This window comes from Arachis ipaensis, chromosome B01 (assembly GCF_000816755.2).
Source record: "Arachis ipaensis cultivar K30076 chromosome B01, Araip1.1, whole genome shotgun sequence".
NCBI classification, from domain to species: domain Eukaryota; kingdom Viridiplantae; phylum Streptophyta; class Magnoliopsida; order Fabales; family Fabaceae; genus Arachis; species Arachis ipaensis.
Window position 1 is genome coordinate 3592242 of NC_029785.2, and position 24579 is coordinate 3616820.

Genomic DNA, 24579 nt, shown 5'->3' on the forward strand with positions numbered 1-24579 from the left:
TTACATATTATAAAAGTCTATTATATATAATCATTTAAGATGAGATGGGAAGGATATTATTAGTTCCAAGTCTTTTGGCCTGGCCAGTAGTTTGGCGAGATCAGTGACCAAATGACCAAGTGACCAGATTGACCAGGTTGGTCACCAAGTTGGCCTTTTTGGCAAAATCTCATCTTATTATTTATTTAATATTTATGTGTAAGATTTTATATTAATATCAGACTATATTTAGAATTTTATAGAAGCTTTAAATTTTGTGATGTATTTTATAGTAGTTGGTTTATGTATACTAGAATAATTTTAGGTTTGAGTTTTTTCTCTACATCGTATTTCTGGTGATGATGGTGGCGGTGAAACTATATTTAGTCGTAGTTAAAGTGGATTATTTTATCTTTACAATAGTAATATAATATTTGATTGTTGTAAGATTATTTGATATGAAATAACGAAAGGGTCATGGGAAAGGGGGGTAAGACGATGACGTATTAAGGGAAACTTGTTTTAATTTGTGAAGGTAAGTTGATGTCTGACGAGGTTAAAAGAGTAAGAAAGAAAATTCACAACGGCTTAAAGTACTAAAAAGATAGTAATATTTAAATGAGTCTCATTCAATCGGTTAAAACACAAAGGAAAAAAGGAAGTCAAAAATACATGATACAACCAAGATAAATGTAATATAGTCTAGGTTTTTGGTTCGATTTACGTTAACAGTACATATTAGTTAGTACAAGTTATTTCACCAATTTTAAACTTCTTCCTTCCGAAGTGTAAAGAAACGTAACAACGTCGTTGACTCTGTTCTATGGACTTACGATCGTTAACTCTTGATACGGGAGGCTTACTTGTATATACTTTAGTTTTTGTCGGTGTCGTTATTTGTAATTGTTAAGATAGATGTGTTACTTGTAATTGTTAATACGTCTTGTTTAAACTCTTTAAGTCGGTCAGTTGTTTATACGTTTTGGTTCAGTCAAAGGTCGTAATTGTTTCATGTTTTGTCATTGTTTAAACTCGATGTTTTGTCTTTAAACTCGTTGTGTGTCTTTAACTTGATGTTTGTGTTTAACTTGATGTTTGTCTTTAACTCGTTGTGTGTCTTTAACTCGACGTTTGGTTCAATGGTTGTTTGTCTTTAACTCGACGTTTGGTTCAATGGTTCTTTATCTTTAACTCGACGTTTGGTTCAATGATTGTTTGTCTTTAACTCGACGTTTGGTTCAATGATTGTTCAATGATTGTTTCTTCAAGTGTCTCCGTTTCTTGTTTCTACTCGTCTCTGCTCAATGAGTGGCGCGCTGCTACTTCTGCTACCCTGCCCGATGACGGACGACCACAACTCTTCTACTTCTGCTGCGTCTACCTACCGATGACCCGTCCCTTGGTCCGCTTCTTCCTCCCAATGAACCCGACTGCTGGTCCGCTTCTTCTCCTTGCTTCTTCCTTCTTCTACTCGTGACTTTAGTCTTTTACGTGTCTCGTTCAAGTGTCTTTTAATTCGGCTCCAGATTCAAGTCAAGTGTAACTCCTGTTTCTCTTTCTCTTGTACTCGTCTCCAGATTCAAGTCAAGTCAAGTGTCTTTTAATTCGGCTCCAGATTCAAGTGTCTTTAACTTGTCAAGTGTAGCTACCTTCTTGTACTCGTCTCCGCTTCCTGTTTCTCTTTGCTCGTCTCCTGCTCAGTGAGTGGACCCCAGCTACCTCCCGATGGCCACAACTAACAACTCCTGGTGGCTACTCTCCGATGACGTACGACCACAACTCTGAACTCTTCTGCTTCTGCTACCTCTAACTCTCGATGACCCGTCCTTGGTCCGCTGCTACCTCTAACCTCCCAACGACCTCGACTCCTACCACTGTGGTGCCCCCGCTTCCTACCGCTGTCCCCCGATACCAAGTCCGTCGCGCCGATCCCAAGAGGAAGAGGTAACCTCTACTAAGTCTACTACTAACTACTTACTTACCCCAGCCCCGAGCCCCAGAAAGTTAATAATAATAATAATAATTGCACATTAGAAATTTATAGCCAAATTAGGATTCCAATAGATATTTCTATGCGTTTTTGTTTTTCTTTAAAAAAACGTTTACGGATTTCATCCTTTTCAAACAAGATGTCCAAGAGATTACAAATTTGGGTTGGATCACCTTCCATCCACACTCCTTCACAATAATTAGCTTGTAGTTTTGATGTTATATAGTGCACCTTATTATGTTGTTGGAAAGAAACCACTTTAATAAGCTAAATGGGCTTATTTATTTCAAAAATCATAAGAATACTAGTCATTTTGGATCTAATTAATTTGGGTTATCACCACCTAATCAAAGCGAAATTCCCAATATTTTTCTAGCCGTATTTATGCCAATGATTTATTGAACTTAGCCAAGTCAACTAATAAACTTAGAAACCTTTGTGTGATAACTCATTATTGTTTCATTTTTGTTATGCAGTTTACACTCATCTTGCTTGTAAGACATCTTTTTGCAGCACTTACAAGTGGCATGGAAGATTATCCATTTACAATTCTTACTGTAAGTACTTGGTTTCCACCATTATTTATTTATTTATTTTAAAAAGAAACTTAAATAAATATCTGCTTTTTGAATAATGTGTTTAACTTCTTTTTTATTTTTATCTTTTTAGGTGTTTATATTAAGGGCAAGTGGAATTATTGTGCCCATGTACATAATAATTAGGACAATTGGAGGCATACATAGTAGTATTCACCGCCACTATCATCAGGTTTGATTTGAACAAACCACCTTCATTTTTATTTGGAAAAAATAATACAAATAAAATAACCCCCTACGTCCCTAACTTTGCTTTAGTTTTTGAAATGTGCAATTCAACACATTAAAGTAATCAAATGATGCAACACATTTTTAAAACTTTGGATTCAACTTTGCACATGAACCAAAGTTCAAGAATTATCTAAAACATTCCACTTATAACTTAAAACGATACTTTAAGATATTTATTTGGTTAGATTTTATTTACACACACTTTGATTTAGGCATGCAACAAAACACTTAGAAAATGATTTGTTCTATGTATTTTAGGATTCTGACGATGATGACACATCGACAATATCTGATGGAGATGATGAAGAAAACGAGACAAGTCAGGATGAAGATTTAGGATATTCATAGTTATGGTTGTCAACTTGTCATGATATGCTTTAATTGTGTCGAAGCATTGCGCTAATGCTCTTGTCAAATTGCGACGTTTTGGTGTGGCACAAATTCTTTATTATCATCAAAAGAATGAAATTTAGATAGAAATGCAATTTATCTGCTGCCATAGTTTTCACTATCTCAAGTTTTATCCTAGTGTCTATTAATCCAACAACAAGAAGTTAAAAGAAAAATATTTAAGTATCAATATTTTTAGTGTAAAAAAATTTATTTAGTATTAGTTCAAAATATATGACAAAAAAATGTTAATCACTTAATATTTCTCTATTTAAACTTAGGATTTAGCATAAAGACACATATTAACGTTATCAATTTTAAAAAAATATACGTATAACAATACAATATTTAAATTTTCAATACATTCATTATTTTTTTATTAAAACAAAAATTTAAGAACTTCTATTAGCAATAATCTTTTTTTTAACTTGTCAATCGAATGAATTTCCTAAGAAAAAAAAAAGTATTGTCACCAAAGCATTTTCTTTACTCTCCACCAAACCATTCAATCCTCAACTATGATCTTACTAACCAATGGTTGATCCAATCGAACTGGAAAGCTTAAAAAAGGGAACACCAACTATGACACAATGTTTATTAGGTAAATAAACCCATTATTCAGTCCAATACGTTCATCATCATGATAGTGTCAATTCTTAAAAAGTTAAAACTAAAATTGAACTTTAAAATTGGCATTCAAATCCAACTGTACCTAATCTATGTTTACAAAATTCCCAAGCTCCACGTTCTCTTGATTTGGGGATGCAACCTTTTCTCCCAGATTGTACGAGACAAAATGTTGGTTTACTATTGGGTTGATTGGAATTTGGAAGTCACAGAAGGAGCAAGGTTTCACTGCCTTCTCACTTCTCAGGCACCTATATTCTCAATATCAGCACCTTTGTCCACTCTCTTGATAATACCAGCAATTACCTGAGAAGAGAACAACAAAACAAATTTTAGCAGAGTTATAAAAATCAGGTTTAGTTTGTACTTTACTTCCAGTCCTTCACATCATGTGAACTTTCCATCAACTTTCCTAAATATGGAATTTTGATGCTCTAAATTTTGTTAAATGTGTTATTTTTGTTAATTTCTGGGAAAAGAACCAACATGGTTAATCCACACATTTTGAAAAATTCAAAACTCAAAAGGATGATTTTCACATTTTTAAACTCCAGTGGCTTAAGTGGACATCGTGTGGTCATGGAGATAAAGTGTACTTAACCCTAAGAACTACAAGACTCCACCTTTGAAATGCTAATACGCTTCCCCCATTGACAGTATTTGTTTACCATAACAGTATTTGTTATCTATATATCCTACCTTTCCAGGTCCTAGTTCATAACTTTTCTTCAGCCCCTTGTTTAGAAGAGTCTTCACTGTTGTTTCCCATTGAACAGGTGAAGTAACCTGCAAATTGTAGTATAGAATGCAATTATTTCCCATTCATGTATTTCTGCATGATGGAGTTTCAGCAGCATACCTGACGTGCCAATATCTTCTTGATTGTGTCGGGATCTGCATGTGGCTGTGCATCCACATTGGAGATGACTGGTATTCTTGGTGTTCTGATTTCTGTTGCTGCCAATGCTGCTTCCAACCTTGACACAGCTGGTTCCATAAAACTAGTGTGGAATGCACCGGCAACAGCTAAGCGAACCTGCAGAATAGAGTGAAAGGCATTAAAACCTTTTAGGAAAGTTAGCATTGGAAAGATAAGATTTGGGGATATGTTCATACAGTCATTCGAGCCTTGAAAGACTTTGCCTTAGATTCCAGCACTTCTACTCCTTTTAAGCCCCCAGAGACAGCATAGTTACCCTAAGAAAACAAAAAAACATCAAAAAGAAGCTAGTGATGAGAAATTTAAACACTAAATTTTGTCTGCTAAGCTTGTTAAAAATCAGATCCATAAGAACCTTACAGGACATAGGTAATTGGCAATTTGAACCTTCTCAGCTTCGGGTACTTCCTGATTCGCCGCATCACACAATTGTTGGACCTTCTCTGAGTCCAGTCCTATGACACTAACCATGGCACTTTTAGCAGCATCAGCAGCATCCTAGATAAAGAGCGGAAGTTATTTCTGTGAATAAAAATTACGAGCTTCTATCCAAACAAGTTGATATAAGTCAGACAAGAAATTGGAACACATTGTTTACCTGCATGGCTTCTCCCCTCAATTTGACCAACTTAAGTCCATCTTCAAAGCTTACAATTCAAATAAATACATGGGTTGATAGCAAGTCAATTAAAGAACAAAGTTGAACTCCAAACAAAATCGTACTTTATCGATGGTTCATAAACAATGGTTCTAACAGATGGTACTTTTATGACAGAATAGGTCACTATGACCAAAAAGAAGGGGCATATATGTCGTACTTGCTATTCCTTTGGTTTTAAAGTGATTTCTTGATACATGAGGAATAATATGAAGAACAGGGGGCCATAAGGGGAAAGCATTACAAAATCCAGTTATATATTAATCACTAATACTTGGCAAATCACCTGAAAGCCCCAGCAAAAGCAAGAGCAGTGTATTCTCCCAAACTTAGACCACACGTAACATCAACAGAATCAATAATCTGTTGTCCTCCATCTCGTGCACGAAGTAGCTCCACAGCAGCGAGACTTGTGACATAAATAGCAGGCTGAAGAAGTAGAAAAAAATTGGTAAACATTATGCCCATGTAAATCTTTATATGTGACAAAAATAAACATGAAGAACAGACTGGTGGATAACTATGTATGGACTCACTAATATAATATCATAATCATAAAAGATCTCTATTAAAGACGAATTTGTTTATTACTTCACTAATTCTTTTATTTTATTCTTGAATATAAATAAAGACACGATGAGGAGGAGAAAAATTCTTGGTTGGGATTTGACCCAACCAAAACTAATTACCCTCCGCATGACAAGCAATCATTTAACTAAAGTTGCCTAGCTCAATTATTTGCACATAAACCAACTCCATAATACTCCACTAATTATTTTAACGATAAAACTAAGATGAATGTACCCTATATTCTAAATTCATGTTCAATAGATTATTAAAAAAACAACCACCACTACCCAAAAAGAAGTAAAAAAGATTTACCACTTTACCTGACTAAGAACAGTTGAATCTAACTTATCCTTTGGGCCATTGATGCATATATCAAGAAGATCATACCTGAAGGCAGAGAATACACAATATCAGTTACTACAAGGAACCCAGAATCATAGAATTTAAATAAATAAATAAATAAAAAGACAAACATGAGAAAATAGTTATTATAAAACGAAATCAGCAACTACCCCAATATCTCATTTGCCTTCTTATACAGAACCGCAGCAGCAGGCACATTATGAGCTTCTTTTCCCATTCCAACGGCTTGTGCACCCTGCAATCACATTAATACAGAAATTCATACATCGAATAAACAAAATATATCATATTCATAAAAATTAAATAAAAAAATGCTGATCACAATTGTCCGTTTACCTGACCGGGGAAAAGAAAAGCGTTGGAGGGTTTGTAATCGGAGAAGAGAGAATCGTTGAGAACGGAGACCTGGGATCCGGAAGCGACGCTCATGAAAACCCTAGATCGAAGGAGGGGAAGGTTGAAGGTTCTAGAATGTGCATTTGATGGGGAAGAAGGGAAGTTGTTGAGAGAGAGAGAAGGGAGAGTGAGGGAAGAAGAAGCCATAGCTGGGAAGGAAGAATGTGAGGTTCGGATAAGAGGGGAATGGTGAAGCAAAGCTTGCATTCGGTTGCAGAAATAAGAAAAAAAGTGTTGCTTGAAGACGGAGATTACAAAGACGTTGGATTCTTCTTCATATTCAAAACCACTTCACTCCCAACTAACTAAACTATTGCAGTGTTCTAAAACCGAACTGGACCGGTCGGTTGGATCGGTTCAACCGTGAATCAATGGCATTTGCGGTTCAGGAGTTTGAACTTTCTGGTTTCTCCTCTCACTCTCTTTTTTTTTTTGGACGGTGCCAGGCCCATAAAGGGCCCAAAGCACAACAAGCGGATGAACCACCCATGACCCACCTGACCCGGAGTTCATTCCCCAACAGTTCCCTTGCGCGCCGTTGTTCCTAAGCTTTCCAATGAAGCCCGAACCCTCGCTACTGTCGCCTACTGCTACAGACGCCTGAATCTCGTTCCAGTTCGGCGCAACTCCGCCGTAGGGTCTGAGAATCTTGTGCGCCATTAGCTTCAACTCAGATTCCAGAGATTCCAACTCCAAATCATCAGTTTGAGAGCTCCAAGTGGCTTCATGCATATCCACCATTTCAGAGGTCTTGTTCGGAGCCATCATTAGTTGAATACAAACCACTGGACCAGAGCTAGGGAAGGAGTGATGCGTCGGAGAGGATGACGGGGCTGGGTCACTGGGACTTCGAATGCAGATTGGACTCCGCCGTAGGTTGATCGGTGTTCGAGAATCTTGTGCGCCATTTGCTTCAACTAAGATTGCAGTGATACCAACTCCAGATCATCAATTTGAGAATATTGTTCCTCTCACTCTCTCAAACTGAGGAAGGAGAGGACAAGCTGAGGCCGAGAGTCTCGCGAGAAAAAGACAAACGAGAAGGAAGGATTGGTGGTTTTTTTTTGGACTTGGGCTATGCCCAACAACCCAAACCCGATTCCGAGAACCACCCGACCCACTCCATAAACTAATGTTGCGTTAGTCATGACTTCCCTGGCCGCCGTTACTGTGAATGGACTCCGTAGCCATGAATTATGCTTCCTAGTTGCTGCGGATGGCTTCCTCTGCGCGGCAACCTCCTCTACACAGCCATAATTGAAGTCTCTCGGCCTCAGGTTCAATTTTTGTTCTGATTTCTTGTTTAATCTGATTTTTCTGAACTTTTTTTCTGTTCTGATTTCTAATTTTTTTATGTTGTGACTTGATGACTTTTCTATTCGTTATGATTATTCGTTCTTTGTTCTTGGTTTTGATTTTCTGATTGTGGTTATGATGATTTTCAATTTGTTATGATTATTAGTTCTATTTTCTATTTTTGTTCGGGAACTTGACCCTTCCAGAATTTTCACATAATAATTGCATTTGTAATACTTTTTGGCTAGATAGTTAGACTTCAGCAAGATGTTATCCCTAGATATTTCTTAAGTTGCAAAATTTAAAAAAATATCAATGATTCATTTTCTTCACACTGCAGGTCAAATAAGGAGAGCAATTTGCTATTTTAAAGGATAAATGTTCTTATATGCAACTTTGTAGAAAATAGGACATACTGGGCATCTTTATGGTCTCAGCTTTTGTATTGAAAAGACAATATATTTTATGCAGAGGAATAGACATTTTAAATTGGTATGTTCTCCTGTTGTTCGGTGTTTGTTTTCTTTGATTATTGGTTCTCTATTGTTTTTTATTCTGAATTTTTTTTCTTGTTATGATTCCTTGCTGTATTGTTAGTGCTAGTGCTTCTTAGCTAATGCTTCCGCGTTTGCGTTTGTGTTTGCGTGGTTCAACCTTCTCAGCTGCTGCTTCATTCCAACGCACACAACACTCACTCTTCTCTTCAACTTCTTCTGCAATGGTTGCCACTGAAGAATCGCTCCGCAAGGCCCTCACCGAAAAGCAATCTGCCGTGGAGGCTCAGGGAAATGCTGTCCGTGCACTCAAGGCCGCCACAGCACCCAAGTCTGACATTGATGCCGCCGTCCAGTCACCCAACGCACTCAAGCTTGAGAAGAACGACGTCGAGCGCCAGCTCCAGTCAATCCTCTCCACCGACGGTGGACTAAGCAGGGAGGCGTTCCGTCAGACAGCTGTCAACACGCTCGAGCGCCGCCTTTTCTACATCCCATCGTTCAAGATCTACCGCGGTGTGGCCGGCCTCTATGACTACGGCCCTCCCGGATGCGCTGTCAAGTCCAATGTTCTCGCCTTCTGGCGCCAGGTATCCACAATTTGTTCAATAAATGATTTGATTTAATTGAAAACGTAGGGCTTTCGAATTTCAGTTGTGGTTATGGAATTTTGCATGTTGTGTATTGTAGAAGGAATTGAGTGAGACTTGAGTTATTTCACTTATTTGTGGTTGCTGATTGGCACATGCATGTGGTTACAAAGTTAATCGTTATGGTTGCGATATTAGCTTAGTTACTTGAGCTTTCAGATGATTAAGTTCTTGCACGCTTAAAATAGAAACAGAAATGGATGTGCTTATGGTTTCATTGTTAAGTTGAGAGCTTTATGTTTTGTGTTGTGTCGTTTTACTTTGTATTTGGCAGCATTTTGTTCTTGAAGAGAACATGTTGGAAGTTGACTGCCCCTGCATGACACCTGAGATTGTCCTCAAGGCTTCAGGTCATGTGGATAAGTTTACTGACCTCATGGTTAAGGATGAGAAGACGGGGACATGTTACCGTGCCGACCACTTGCTCAAGGACTAGCAATGAGAAGCTGCAGAAGGACCTCACAATGTCATCCGAGGAGGCTGCGGAGCTTAAACATGTCTTGGCAACCTTGGATGATCTCTCTGCTGAAGCACTTGGTGCCAAGATTAAGGAGTATGGAATTACAGCTCCTGAAACCAAGAATCCACTATCTGACCCTTATCCGTTCAATTTGATGTTCCAGACATCTATTGGTCAATCTGGCTTGAGTCCTGGGTAAGTAACTTTCCCGTCAAAGCATGTGCTATTTTCTATTTACTGCGGTGAAGACGTTTTTCTCTTGATCAAATGTGGCAGCTATATGCGTCCTGAAACTGCACAGGGCATATTTGTGAATTTCAAAGACTTGTACTATTACAATGGAAACAAACTCCCATTTGCTGCAGCCCAAATCGGGCAGGCATTCAGAAATGAGGTCGGTAATTGTTGCCTTGTTTTTGCTCTACAAACACCTAGATGTTTCTCTTTGAACTTGCTACATTATCTTTAATGTGATGACAGGTTTATAACCTTTTCTTTTTCTTGATTGTTGTCTATGTGTAGATATCTCCCCGACAAGGCCTTCCTAGAGTCCGTGAATTTACATTGGCAGAAATTGAGCACTTTGTTGATCCAGAAGATAAATCTCATCCAAAGTACAAAGAGGTTGCTGAATTGGAATTTTTAATGTTCCCAAGGGAAGAACAAATGCCTGGTCAATCCGCAAAGTGAATTCGCCTCGGTGAAGCTGTGTCACGGGTCAGTTTGAGCTATGATGAGTTCAAGCTTTCTTGTTTTCTTCTCCCCCTGATTTTCAGTCATCTTCTATTATGTTTTATGATTCTTTTTTCCAATTCTTTTTTTTTATTATTTTATTATCAGGGAATTGTCAACAATGAGACTCTTGGTTATTTCATCGGTAGAGTATATCTTTTCTTGACACGTCTCGGTATAGACAAAGACCGGTTACGATTTAGGCAACACCTTACTAATGAGATGGCCCATTATGCTGCTGACTGCTGGGATGCTGAGATTGAGTGTTCCTACGGTTGGATTGAGTATGTTGGCATTGCAGATAGGTCTGCATATGATTTGCGTGCTCACTCGGTAATGACCATTAAGTAACATTCTCTGATAGATGAATAGGATGGTAACTTTGGTGGTTGGTATAATTCAAATTGTGTATGTTAACTACAAGATTAAGGAAATTTGATGTGTATATTATAAATATAATTCATGTGCTTTGTTGACGTTGGCATATTGTTGAGTAAAATACACTTTTGTCATTGGAAAAGTCATTTCCCCCTTCGTTTTAACATTACACGATAAATCATTTGATCTATCACTTATTCTACTCTTGAAGTTTCATTTTTGACTGTCTAGTGCTTACTGTGCATTTTTAATTAATAAAGCAGAACTTTCAACTTTGAAACAACTTAGATGGGGCTTTAATGATCGCAAAAAGCTGGAAGGGCAGTAAGTTTAGAAGTGTCTATACTTAACGGGTCATACTGTATACTATATTTTACCCTCTGTTGTAATATCATGATCACTAAATAAATCTTTTAGTATATTATTATACGCCTGTGGTTTGTTTTTGTTTCATTCTCATTGCAACTTTTTATTTGATATTTCAGGATAAAAGTGGGGTTCCATTGGTGGCTCATGAAAAAATTTCAGAGCCTAAGGGAGTGGAGGTACGTTGTAACATTAATAGTGTTTATATATACACTGGTCCTGAAACTTGATATGCAACACTAAAATCTGCGGTACCCATTAGTTGATATGGTTTATGAATGATGCCAGAAATTGGTTATAACGCCAGTCAAGAAAGAGTTGGGTCTGGCATTCAAGGGGAGTCAGAAGAATGTGGTTGAAGCACTTGAGGTAATGTATAGTGTAATGCCTTTAATATGGTGACACTTGGTAACAGCTACCGGGGTTACTTATGACACATCAAATTTTTCTGCAGGCAATGAAGGAGAAAGAAGCTTTGGATATGAAGGCTGCTCTTGAATCAAAAGGGGAGGTGGACTTTGATGTTTGTACACTAGGTAAAACTGTGACTGTTACAAACAAAATGGTAACTATTCAGAAGGAGAAAAAGAAGGAGCACCAACGAGTTGTTACACTATCCGTGATTGAACCATCCTCTGGAATTGGACGGATTATTTATTGTCTATTTGAGCACTGTTTCTACATGAGGCCAGGTAAAGCTGGGGATGAACAGTTAAATGTATTTCGGTTCCCTGCAGTTGTGGCTCCTATTAAGTGCACAGTTTTCCCTCTGGTTCAGAATAAACAGTATGAAGATGTTGCTAAATACATTTCTAAGTCATCGACTATTGCGGGTATATCAAATAAGATTGACATTACAGGTTAGTCAATAAATAGTTGTTCTCATTAACACCATTTGTTGAGGAGCACAAATACTAGATGCTTGCATGAGGACAAGTTATATCGTTGTTCACATGCTTTGCATGGTCGATTAAGTTTTATTGATGGATTAATTGGTCTGATGTCATGCATTTGTTTACCTTTTGAAAAATGTTAACAGGTACATCAATAGGAAAACGGTATGCAAGAACGGATGAACTTGGTGTGCCCTTGGCAATCACTGTAGATTCAACATCTTCAGTAACTATTCGGGAGAGGGACAGCAAGGATCAAGTGCGGGTTGATGCCGAAAAGGCTGCATCTGTTGTTCGTGAGGTAACTGAAGGCCACAAGACATGGCAAGATGTGTGGTCAACTTTCCCCCATCACTCCTCCGCTTCCACCGAAGAATGAGTTTCACTCCTTTCATTCTGCCATTGTCTTTGTCTAATATCTCATGTAAACGCAACTATGCAAGGAATTATTCATTTAAAATTTTTTTTCATAATTATTATGTAAGCCGATTTTAGGGTAGTAGGGTTTTCTTTTTAAACTTTTTTTTTTACCATGAGAAAGGGCCAAAGCCCATAAATCTCTAACATATCAGAATTTGATTTTGGGACCATGAGGAAGGGCCAAAAACATGATAATTTTTATTGAGCTTTTTTCCCTATTGAATTTCCCAATACATTTCTTTCCTTTTCTCCCGCATCTTTTTGTTCCAAATCCTAAACCACAAAGCCCACCAAATTTAACCCCTGCAATTTATAAGAATTATTCCACCTATAAAAAAAAGTCCAATGAAACGAGATCCAACTAGAACAAATACTAGTTAACACAAGATAATAACATTTCCACATCACGTGAAGTTAGTAGCCAATAGCCATGAGACTATTGCTGCAACTTGTTACATCTGCTCTCTAGACTTCATATTATATTTAGAAATATGATATCAGTACAAATGATACTGCTTATTAATACTATTAATTATAGTAAATTTTTTAAACTATGAAAATTGTACATAAAATTTGATATCCTATTATAAGAATATACAAGTATTGATTGATCTTACTTTAATTTCCAACAACTCACATGTCCATACAGGACAAATATGATTGTCGTATTATCACGTGTTTTTTTCATTAGATTTCAAGAAAATGGTAAAACATATTTACTAAAAGGTTGTTTCGTGCAATTGGTTTACCTGTTTCTTACATTATTTTATTGCTAGTTTGCTACCATCCCCAATCAGTAAGGAGTAGCAACTAGCAATTCGCAATTTCTCTCTCCTTAAATTACGAGGCGCTCTATCGTACTCGTGTTCCTTATCCTGCGCACTCTCCTCGTTCTACTGCTTCCTCTGACACCTTCTTCACTCAAATATACATGCTTACAACTCACCACATCAATCAACTGAACTCCTACATTCTTCTCCACTCGCTCACTCACCCAATATTCCGACTCACACACACCAATATTCTTTCTCAACTCAACAATGACGAGAAAGGTCTCCAACTTCTCCGATCTGATCCAACGAGTCACCGCGAACTGCCTCCTCTACCCCCTCGCCGCCAGGAGGTACGACGCCTTCGCCGAAGACAAGGAAGGCAACTCGTTACCGAAACAGGCACGAAGAATCGCAATTTCTCGTTCCAAAATTCTACTCTGTATTGTAACATTCTTTCTTTTTCATTATGTGTGTGCGTGTGTTTTGTTCAATAATCTCTGTCTTGTTCAATAACGAGATTAGTGATGAAAAAGTTGTTTACCTTTTGAAGCTGAAGGAGTCCTGCATAATTTTTTTTCTAACTGATTCGACAATAATACTATTACGTCCCAATAAAATAAATTGCCGCGGTTTGCAACAACATTCCAGAAGCTAATTTCCGTTACACAAGAAAGATCGAACTCAGGTCAAGGGCTCAGGAACACTTCTTTTAGTTCTCAACAAATCCACTTCTATAATGATGAACATTATGACTTGTTTAACTTTCATTTATGTTTTCTGCCTTTATTTTGCTTGTGCAGGTTTGGGGCTGATGTGATGGAAGTAGTTGTATCTTGGACAAAAGCCTTGTGCGTTGACATCTCTCAAGGCCGCATACCAAATCATGTTGATGATGTCAAAGCTGAAGGTAGTGAATTAGGAAATAAAGTTTTGTCTGGTTGGAGTGTACTTGACATTGGGACAGGCAATGGTTTGCTTCTCCAAGAATTAGCTAAACAAGGGTATGGTATTTCTTGCGATGTTCTGCACTTTTAGTAATATATGCTGTATAATTCTTTTATATAAAAAAAGAGAAAAGAAAGACTTTGTAAAAGTTAGCGAATTTCTGAATTACTATTTATTATAACAAAATGTGTATTGTTGGAAATCGGAAGGCATGTGAATCTTGTGCCATATAAATTTGTTCATACACAAATATATTTAATTGCTAATTAAATGAGAATTCCATAGCATCAAAAGCAAGGTGTGAATGTGAAAATCATGAAAAACAAAGATATATTCAAGTAAACAAAGAAAGTTGCTACATAAAGGTGGCATGGAAATGTATATACTATTATATGCTTTTTTGGAGGGAAGGTACACTTATAAGTACTTGGAAGTTCTGCCTATTGGTTTATGAGAGATATCTGGGTTTTTTTTATGTTGCATTGCATGTGTTATTAATCTTACTCTTGCTACCTTTCCAGGTTCTCTGATTTGACTGGTATGGATTATAGTGAAGGGGCCATCAGCCTTGCTCAAAGCGTTGCTAATCGTGATGTATTTTTTTTTAATTGATTGAAAAAACCGAACAAACCGAACCAAACTAAACCGATTTTAATTGGTTTGGTTTGGTTTGTTTTGGATGGTTTCGATAAAAAAATCAAATCAAACCGAACCGCAATTTAATTAAACGATCGAATCGGATGATTTTATCCTCAAAAACCGAACCAAACCGCACCATGAACGCCCCCTAGAGTCAGGTAATTAACGATGGTAAATTGCTTTTTCTTTCTCTCAATCTCCCTCCCTTTCTTGATCTTCTTTTTCTTTGGCTTTTTTTTTTTTTTTTTTTAAAATTTTTCACCCCTTTTTTTTATACTATCTCTAGAAGAGTATAAATGGCACATGCACGTAGAGTGGAAACTACCCAGCGCCTTCCCAACATGAAATCGGAGTATAATCCAAATAAACATGTCTGGATAATTATAACTACAACTACTGTAGTCCAGACGATTTACTTAGATGGAGGTTCTGTCTAAAAAAATTTCCAACCCCTGTTGTTGTAACATTTCTCAACGCAAATTCTCCAAATCGAGCACAGAAAAAACGCCGCTTATCCGAGGTGGTGTAGCTCAACTCAGAATCAGAAGAAGCAGAGGAATCCAATAGTTCTAGCGACGATGAAGTGGATCCAATGGAAGAGGACCGGAAGAAGACGCGGAAGAGATTCTAAAGAAGAAACCCGGTACAAAGGTGATAGAAGAAGATGACTAATATCCCATATGTTTTACTAAAAAGCATAACAAAGTTATAAAAGCATAACAAAGTAAATCTCTTCCAACACCTTTGTACCGGGTTTCTTCTTCAGAATCTCTTACGCGTCTTCTTCCAGGTCCTCCTCCATTGGATCCACTTCATGGTCGCTAGAACTATTGGATTCTTCTGCTTCTTCTGATTCTGAGTCGAGGTACACCACCTCGGATAAGCGGCGTTTTTTTCGTGCTCGATTTGGAGTATTTGCGTTGAGAAATGTTACAACAACAGGGGGTTGTGAATTTTTTTGGACAGAACCTCCATCTAAGTAAATCGTTTGGACTACAGTAGTTGTAGTTGTAATTATACAGGCATGTTTATTTGGATTATACTCCGACTTCACGTTGGAAGGCGCTGGGTAGTTTCCACTCTATGTGTATGTGCCATTTATACTTGAAAAAGAGATAGTATAAAAAAGAAAAAAAAAAGGGTGAAAACTTGAAATATCATTTCAAGAAAAATAAAAAAAAGAAGGCCAAAGAAAAAGAAAAAGTTCAAGAAGGGGAGGGAGATTGAGAAAAAGAAAAAGCAATATACCATCGTATTCTGAGGTGTAAGTTTAATGTACTTGTGTGAATCGAGTTGAAAATAGTCCAAAATATATTTAGTCAAGAAGTTCACAGCGAACGGACAAGGAATGAGTTGAGAGAAAGAGAGTTACTAATCAGGTATTTAATCTCAAACTGTAAAAATTGCTAGTCTACCATTGATTATGTTAGTAATAGTTAGTCTTTGATTATGACCCATCTGATTCTCATTTCAAGGCTAAGATGCATGCAAGAAATTTTATGCATATAGATACATGTGTTATTCCTTTGTATGTACCCTATCAGCTTCTGCACAACCAATATCATAGTTGGTATTTTAATCATATCTGCTGAAGGGAGGGAGTATCATGATATCGGTTTATGGTGCAGGGTGTCTGTGGATGCGATAGGTTCGAAAATGGTTCAATTGCAGATGTTTTAAAAACAATAGTGAAAAAGGAGGGATACAGAGGGCTCATGCGAGGATGGATTCCAAGGATGCTGTTCCATGCTCCTGCAGCCGCAATCTGCTGGTCAACGTACGAGGCAGGGAAGTCCTTTTTCCAAGAATTAAATCAGAGTAAAGACAGCAGCACTATCATATGAACAAATGGGGTTAGAATACCCCTTGTTCTGTCCTTTATTTATTTGTCAACATCATTGGTATAGAGCTTCTTCAATCAGGGCCTAAACCCTAAACCCTGCCAATTTTGATAAATAATTCTTAAAATTGTATTTTTATTATTTTTGTTTAGTTCATTGTAATATTTATACCTTTTACCACAAGGTAAATCCTTGAATACATCCTCTATCCCACGCTTATAGCAAAACCATAGTTTAAGGATTTATGATAATGCATTTGTTTCTTTACCTTTGTATTATTAACATTTCACCAGAAGGATTGCCATATATTCTGGAACTTTAAGGGATTCACTTTTATGGCAACTACTGTGTTAGTATACTCATCTGGCTCTTTAATTTGTTGCTCTGCCATTTTTCCATATAGTTATATTTGGTTTTGGCTGGTCATCCTTTTCCTGAAATTCTCCTACCCTTTCATTTGTCACTTCACTTTTTAGTATTTTTTTTTTTTTTTGGATCTTATAGCACTGATTAAGAATATAACAAAGTCTCAAATATCAGACAAAGGAATTGAAGAGAGTATTGTTTACCAGAATTCTAATTCAAATTGACAGTAATTATAACGTTATTTTTCTGTAGAATTACTTGCATAACTACCCTTCATCAGAAACAGACCTAACACTTTAGAAACAGAAAATTAATTTATAAAGAATATCACATTATACAACACACTCTAAATGCATGATGCACAACATAACACTTCATAGCAAAGCATAAATATTTCCATGATAAATCCTTACGTCCATTTTCCGAGTGCATCACCAACATTTAGTGATCACAGTATACTGAAGAGAATTGCTGCTATGGTGATCTCCACAATCAGGATCCTTGCTTTCTTCAAATATAATCAACCAATCAAGATGGATTAGCAGCTCTCAGGAACTTACAACCTGACTAAGAATTACAGTAATATCATCAAGCTTTCCACCTGATACAATGATATAATAGTGTGGTTAGCCATAAATTCAGAGAAAAATAGTCATTATAAAATTGCTAAGATTAGTCTCTAGGTAAAGATACGAATAGTAGCTTGCATGATGTCATAAATTCAAACCTCCACGAGCCTTGCAATACACAACTGTAAGAAGGAACGGAACATTATCGTGTTGATTCTCATCATTGATCAAGAAGGCAGAGCCAAGTATAGACCCATAGAAGATCAAGAACATCTAATCAATGGTAAAATCAACACGATAAGGTCATGGGAAATCTTCACATGAGCATACCCTCATTTTATGGTGTGTTTTGCCTTGCTTGTAAGCTTCATTCCAAGAATCTTCTTTCATAGCGGCACATCATAACCCTGGCATATTGGTAGAGAAACATTAAGAAAATAATATGAAAAGGGAGAACCAAAGTTTGTGAAACTCTTAACTAAACTTCCTCTGATTTAAAAAGTTGTACTACTTTGTCGAAATTGACCATCATTTCAAGACGGAAGCAATAACTTTTCCTTTACCTTAGACCTGGCCTCCAATGAATAGGGAGAATCAAAATTTGAATCCAGGCATGAATTCTTGCCAAGTTAGCTAATGCCTTTGCTAGCAATGATTGAAACAATTTCATAGTGAAAAACATTGTCAAAAAGACCATCAGACCCCATGACAATTGTATCGCCCTCTATCAACTCCACATTGCTTACCTGTTTTCCCAGCTGAAGAGGTTGGTATGAAAAGATATAACAGAAAGAATCAAAAATATCTCGAAGCAAAAATTTGAATATATATCAAAATTCCAAAGTTGTGTGGAAAGACCAGCACAGTGGCGGAACTTGAAACAAAATTTTTGGGGGTGAAATAGAAAATAATTGTTAAAATATTTTTTTATATGGATCTCATTTAAGATAAACTCGTCTAATCTCATCTCTCTGGTTTGGGTGATACTGCTAAATTTAAAGTCTTTTTTCAAGATCTCGTTCCAAAAAGTTAAAGTTAAAGTCATCAGATATAACTTTTTGAACTTTTGAAGGTTATATCTCACTTTCTTTGTGATTCATTAAAGTAGAAGAACTATCTACATGTGTTGATATTGTAAAAGTTATATGTTCTCCTTCTTAAATATTAGCCTTCTTCTTAAAAAATGTATCAATTCTTTGATTTTTTATTATTATTTTATATAAAAATTTGAATATATATCCTGTAAAATATATAAAAAAAAAGTTAGAAGGACAAATATTAAAATTTATAATATTTATTGAATTTTTTTTATCAATTTATACAAATACAATAATATTAATACTTATTGAATATTCTATTATTTTTTATCATATAAAAAATTAAATTAAATAAATAGTAAAATATAAAATAATATTAAATTAAATAAATAAAAGATATCTAATTTTTTATATTTGAACCTAATGATAGAGAGAGTGTTGTTTATTGAACTTATTAGATATTTTAAGTCATAGTAAAATATTTAAGTCAATTGAACTATTTTTTATCTTTTGAAAAAATACTACTAAATTTTTTATAAAAAGTTTGGGGTCATGGCCACTCCTTGTCTGAACTAAGTTTCACCACTGACCAGCACACAATTCTGAGTAAACATTACATTTCTTGGCCTTAACCTAAGGCAAACACATGGTTCTTCATAGTTTGAGTGAGAGGACGAACTTAAAGCAAGTTAAGATGAATGTGAAGTGGTACCGCTGCATCTCTCGGAGCTCAGTTGGAATGGACAGTCAAAGTAATGTGCTTGTGGTGAAGTAGAAAAAATTACACTGCCTGGAAAAAGAAAAATAACAAGTAAAAGAAGATTTAGCTCTCAACAGTGGAGGAGGGTGTTGCGAAAGAAAGAAAACATTAGCAAGAACATTAGATGATCTCACTTTAATTTTCATTAAATAATATTATTTTTTTTTAAATATTAGTTTTCCTTTAAATTTTAAAGTTTATTCTTTTCTCTTCTGCAAGTAAGAAAACACTTACTTGATTTATATCTAATATTTATTATTATTTGCTTCATTATTTATGTGACTACCAATTTTGTATTTTTTTTATCCTAATATGTTAAAGAAAACAAGAATCAACATCTTTAATTATGCTTAAAAAAATATAATAATTTATTTATTTAATAATAACTAAACTAATCTTATTTTGGATCTTTTAAATTTTAGATTTTCACTTTATAGGATAAAATGAGATTATTGAATGTTTTTCTCTCATGTTTTCTCTTGATCTTACCTTTGAAATAAATGGTGATAGATCATACTTTACTTTTCAAAATGAAATTCAAAATTTAGAAAATCCGAATCCTTTTCTTTTACTCGAGTGTCTTTTTTAACATTTTTTTTAGATGTATTTATAATTTAGATTTTTCCCAATTATATTATTTTAGATGTGTTGTAAAAATTTAATGTAGTATTTTAAATATGCTTACAACACATCTAAAATAACAAATAACAAAATTAACTTATTAACTAAATAATATCACCTCTTCTATCCTCTATATCCAATTATATTTTAGTTTCATATGTTTGTGTTTAAACATTATTTTTTCTTTCTTTCTCGCGTGATTATTTTTGTGGTAATTTTTTTGTTATTTTACATATGTCCATAACACATCTAAAATAATAAGATAACACAAAATACTTTTAGTACACATCCAAAATAATAAGATAACATATAAAATATTTTTGATATACATCCAAACTTTATTTAATTTGTGCTTATATTTTTTTAATAAAATAATTTTTTAACACATCCAAAATTCGTTTAAATATATAATTTTAAAATTTAAATATATAAAAAAAATTAAAATATAATATCTAAAAATAATTATTATAATAAATAATAAGTGATTAAAAGATGAATTATAAATTTATAATGGATATCTAGTTGACTAGTTGGACCGATACTTTGTTAGGTCTTTTGAAATGGTGTCCACTAGGGGCAGCTTCATTATACACTAGCGTTAGTAAGTTTTTCTGGACGGAAAAGGCTCAGTAGTTAGTATTTGGGATGCATTCTTAGGCCCAATAATAAAGCTTTTTTTTTTTTGTGACAAAAAGCTTTTTATTTGTGGCTGAGGTATGTGATGTAGTGGCAAAGATATTTGCCTCAAATAAAGTCACACCAGGATCGAATCTTAGTGGAGGTGCTAGGTTAGTGTGTGTGTGTGAAATGTGTGTGTGAGTAGAGGTACCAATATATACTTTACTCGCGGGTATTCAACCCGATTCCGTCCGGTTGGGTAGGGTTGCCAACCCGATCCGCAGCGAGTAGGGTTCTCGTGCGGGTCGGGTAGGGTGCAGGTTGTGTCTCAGCTCTATCCGATTAACTCGCACCCTATATATGTATATGTTATATACTTATATAAAAATATGTTTTAAGTGGATGTTGAACCAAAGACCTTTCACTAAATGAAAAGATTTATAGTCATTAAAAAAAGATCATTAATTGAAAATTTAATATTTTTTTTACATAAAAGTCAGTTCTATTTTAAATTATCATCAAGTTATATAATAATGTTGCATCTTTTTTGTAACCCGCGACTAGGGTCGGGTACCCGCGGGTTAAGAGCGAATAGGATTAGGGTTGAAATATTCTCAACCCGCGGGTAGGGTAGGGTTGAGTTTATATAAAAATCTCAACTTGCGAGTAGGGTTAGGGTTGACTCCAAACCCTATCCTACTCTATCCATTGCCACCCCTATGTGTGAGTGTGTTGTATGACAAAAAAAAAAGTTTTTTATTTTATTCATAATACTTTTTTAATATTTATTTATTTATTTATTTTAATCATAAAAAATTAATTAAATTTAATTATTAGCATTAAATTAAGATGTAATGTATTTTTATTTAATTAGTAATTGTTTATATTGTTCATGTTAGATAACTTCGGCCACATCAAAATCACCACCAACCCTTCTTCTTCTCTAATAGTGGGACCTAGTTAGCCCCTACTGGAAGAGGACACCGGCTTTTGCAGCGTATCCCAGCGCCAGTGGAGTAACGGACATGGCCGATGGCGAGAAGCCGGAGAGCTGGTCGAACCGGCGCCTTCTTGACCGCGATGTTGGAGAGCGTGGGGTGCGAGGTAGCAGAGGCGGGAGGCTTCGGGGTCGTCGTAGATTCCAACGACGCCGCACTCTTCACGTGGCTTTTCGTCGTCATCGGAAAAGGAGAAGAGAGACGAGTGCTGGTGCTGTTGTGGCTTGGGGATTGGAGAGTTGTGGTTGTGGGAGCTGGCGGCACATGTTGTGGTGGTAGCGGTGGGTTTAGGGAGAGTTTGGTTGTGGAAGAGAGGGAAAGAAGAGGGTTTGGAGATGGAGGTGGTGGTGGTAGAGGTGGCGGCGGTTGATGCGAGAGAAGAACAGGGGTTCAAAAGTGAAGCAGCGGCCATGAGTAAACGCGTTGCCCTCCTCCATTACGCCGTAATGGATCGTACTCTCTTGCGTTGCCATCGCGTGTGTCCTCCTTCACCGGCGCTGAAGAGGGAAGAAGAAGAAGGGGTTGGTGGTGGTCTTGATATCCTTGGACGATTATATTAGGATTTTTCGTTTACTGTAACGTGTTTCTTTTATATTATTAAGGGTAATTTTGTCAAATTTTAAAATTTTTTAAGAGCTATTTTATGAATAAAAACAATCAAATACCATTTTATGAGTGTTATAATCTTTGAAGTAAAGATTTGTTATTTATCTCAAAAATATAAAACTCGTAAAACATGACATACCCAACATAAAGCAATAATTGAGATTCTCAAATAATAAATCTTCCTGCTTATTATGCACTACCATTTGATCCATTAGGCTTGAACACCACAGTTGATGTTATATTCTTTAGAAATGCCTTGATATTAATTTGAGAAGACCCACCTTTTGCAATTGCAACATGACACAATCTCTGAAGCTCTTTAGCCCTTTTTCTGATATCACTTCCAACAACACTATCCAATTGCATGAATTTCCTGAGTAACGTAACAATTTCATCACTTGTCACCAAAGCATCACTTCTATCATCTTTCTTCACTCTCCACCCAACCATCCAATCCTCAACTATCATCTTACTAATCAGTGGTTGATCCAATCCTATTGGGAAGGTTAAAAATGGAACACCACCATAAACACCTTCCATTATGGAATTCCAACCACAATGTGTCCAATAACCCCCTATTGAAGGATGTAACAACACTTTCAATTGGTCACACCAAGGTACCACCAAACCCACCATGTTGTTGTTACCAAAAATCTCTTTTATTCTAGAACCTTCTTCACGTATAACCCACAAGAATCTAACACCACTTCTTTTCAAAGCATTAGCAATTTCATCCATTTGTGCACTTGAAACCGAAAGAAAGCTTCCGTATGAGATATACAAAACAGAATTAGAGGGTTGGGTATCTAGCCACGCTAAATAATAACCGTGCCCATTAACATTTTTATCATCAACATCACTTCTTGTTCTTGAATTTTCTTCTTCAAGGCTAAAATAAGGTATGTTTGGGCCAATCGTGTAAATGGGTATCGAAGTTTTTACTCTCATAGCATCAATGACTTTGGATTCTAAGTCATAGAAGGTAGGCAATAATAAGCAATGTGATTTAAGCATCGATTCACAACTTTTCATAGCCCAATGCAAAACTTTCTGGTTGTTCTTGTCAAGAAGAGGAATATCCGCCAAACGAATCCAAGATTTTCCAGGAATATAATCTACAAGTTTGTCACTATTTCCTCCTGCACATTGAAAATTTTATGTTGCCTTGTATAAATATTATAATTAGAAATATGATATCAGTACAAATGATACTACTTATTAGTGCTATTAATTATAGTAAATTTTTTAAACTATGAAAATTGTACATAAAATTTGATATCCTATTATAAGAATATAAGTATTGATTGATCTTACTTTAATTTCCAACAACTCACAGGTCCATACAGGTTAAATATGATTGTCGTATTATCACATGTCTTTTCCGTTGCTTAAGCTCGACAAGTACAAGTCTATGTTGAATTCTTAATAGAAATACAAAAACAATACTCATGTGTTCTGTTCTGACACGTACTATGCCTTTTTTTCAAGTGAACCTTCTTAAAAAATATAAAAAAATTCTAAATTAAATAAAAAATATAAATAATATAAATATATGTTGAGAAATTTAAACCCTAATATATAAAGAATAGTAACTCTTTTTACTATCACTATACTATTAAATTTTACTCTATACAATATAACTATTATAATAGTATATGAGTTTTTAAAATTTGTTGGAAGCCCAAAGCCACTACTTGCTCCCCTTTGAATTCGTTCCTGATTTTGTGTTAAGGTGGAATAATAGTTTAATAGTTAATATTTTACTACCATATTAAAGATTAGCAGTAATTATTCTCTGCAATTTATAGGTAACAAGAAGACAAATAAATAAAAATAAAAAGAACGACTAAAAATATGGTGGAAATGATTGATACACGTTAGGAACGATTTGTAAGAAAAATAAAAAAAAAAACATTGAGTTAAATCTCAAATTTTATTATTTCCTTCGCAAATCATCCCTCCTATACATCAAATGTCTCTACCATACTTCTAATAGTTCCCTTCATTTTCTTTTTTTCCGCTATTTTTTTTTTATCTTTTTGCTACTATTTATAAATTGCCGAAAACAATTTTCACTGACTTTTAATATCGCAATAAAATACATAACTGTATCATAATTACACACTACGCTAAATATCATTCAATATTTAAAAAAATTAACTTATCTATCACCTTTTACATTTTTTCATCAGATTTCAAGAAAATGGTAAACATATGTACTAAAAGGTTGTTACTTCTACGAAACATCTTCTTTTGTTTCATCTAAAAATAGTAATATGAATGGTTAGATGATTCAATAAAAATATTAAATTAAATATGTTTAATTATTTAATAATTTATAATATTATAATTATATAAAAATATTTATATAAATATG

The 24579-nt window shown here is 35.3% G+C and overlaps 5 protein-coding genes and 1 pseudogene across 5 annotated transcripts in view; 3 read left to right on the forward strand and 3 right to left on the reverse strand.

Moving 5' to 3' along the window:
• The window catches only part of LOC107646080, a 6622-nt gene extending 3309 nt beyond the window's left edge, over positions 1-3313 (forward strand). Inside the window, exons 5-7 of the mRNA XM_016350306.2 lie at positions 2446-2526; positions 2639-2737; positions 3055-3313. Coding sequence (XP_016205792.1) covers positions 2446-2526; positions 2639-2737; positions 3055-3144 — 270 coding nt within the window. The 3' untranslated portion in view covers positions 3145-3313. The remainder of the gene's footprint in view (positions 1-2445; positions 2527-2638; positions 2738-3054) is intronic.
• LOC107645932 (mitoferrin) overlaps positions 1-16894 on the forward strand; it is a 65714-nt gene extending 48820 nt beyond the window's left edge. The window contains exon 2 of the mRNA XM_016350126.2: positions 16415-16894. Coding sequence (XP_016205612.1) covers positions 16415-16630 — 216 coding nt within the window. The 3' untranslated portion in view covers positions 16631-16894. The remainder of the gene's footprint in view (positions 1-16414) is intronic.
• Positions 3757-7010, reverse strand: LOC107645848 (malonyl CoA-acyl carrier protein transacylase). Its single transcript, XM_016350009.2, has 10 exons — positions 6681-7010; positions 6494-6579; positions 6302-6368; positions 5698-5840; positions 5352-5400; positions 5114-5251; positions 4930-5010; positions 4673-4849; positions 4513-4599; positions 3757-4119 (listed from the first exon to the last, which is right to left on the reverse strand). The coding sequence occupies exons 1-10, from the start codon at positions 6945-6947 to the stop codon at positions 4057-4059; spliced, it is 1158 nt and encodes a 385-aa protein (XP_016205495.1). The 5' UTR covers positions 6948-7010; the 3' UTR covers positions 3757-4056.
• LOC107645762 (glycine--tRNA ligase, mitochondrial 1-like) lies at positions 7880-12488 on the forward strand. Its single transcript, XM_016349902.2, is given in 11 exon segments — positions 7880-8017; positions 8699-9120; positions 9455-9612; positions 9614-9835; positions 9917-10034; positions 10163-10357; positions 10481-10705; positions 11236-11295; positions 11405-11485; positions 11571-11976; positions 12156-12488. Coding segments are annotated over 10 exon segments (2064 nt in total). The 5' UTR covers positions 7880-8017; positions 8699-8754; the 3' UTR covers positions 12389-12488.
• On the reverse strand, positions 15018-21625 carry LOC110264806 (annotated as a pseudogene).
• The window catches only part of LOC107646319 (UDP-glycosyltransferase 87A1-like), a 4496-nt gene continuing 1814 nt past the window's right edge, over positions 21898-24579 (reverse strand). Inside the window, exon 2 of the mRNA XM_016350539.2 lies at positions 21898-23341. Within this exon, the coding sequence (XP_016206025.1) occupies positions 22392-23341 (950 nt within the window). The 3' untranslated portion in view covers positions 21898-22391. The remainder of the gene's footprint in view (positions 23342-24579) is intronic.

Bases quoted from the DNA above. Each gene is read 5' to 3' on its own strand.
- LOC107645848 (XM_016350009.2), bottom strand. From the start codon at position 6,947: ATGCAAGCTTTGCTTCACCATTCCCCTCTTATCCGAACCTCACATTCT. The intron at 6,580-6,680 runs GTAAACGGACAA...ATGTGATTGCAG, and splicing joins CTTTTCTTTTCCCCGGTCAG to GGTGCACAAGCCGTTGGAAT. The intron at 5,841-6,301 runs GTAAAGTGGTAA...CTACTTCTTCAG, and splicing joins ATTCAACTGTTCTTAGTCAG to CCTGCTATTTATGTCACAAG.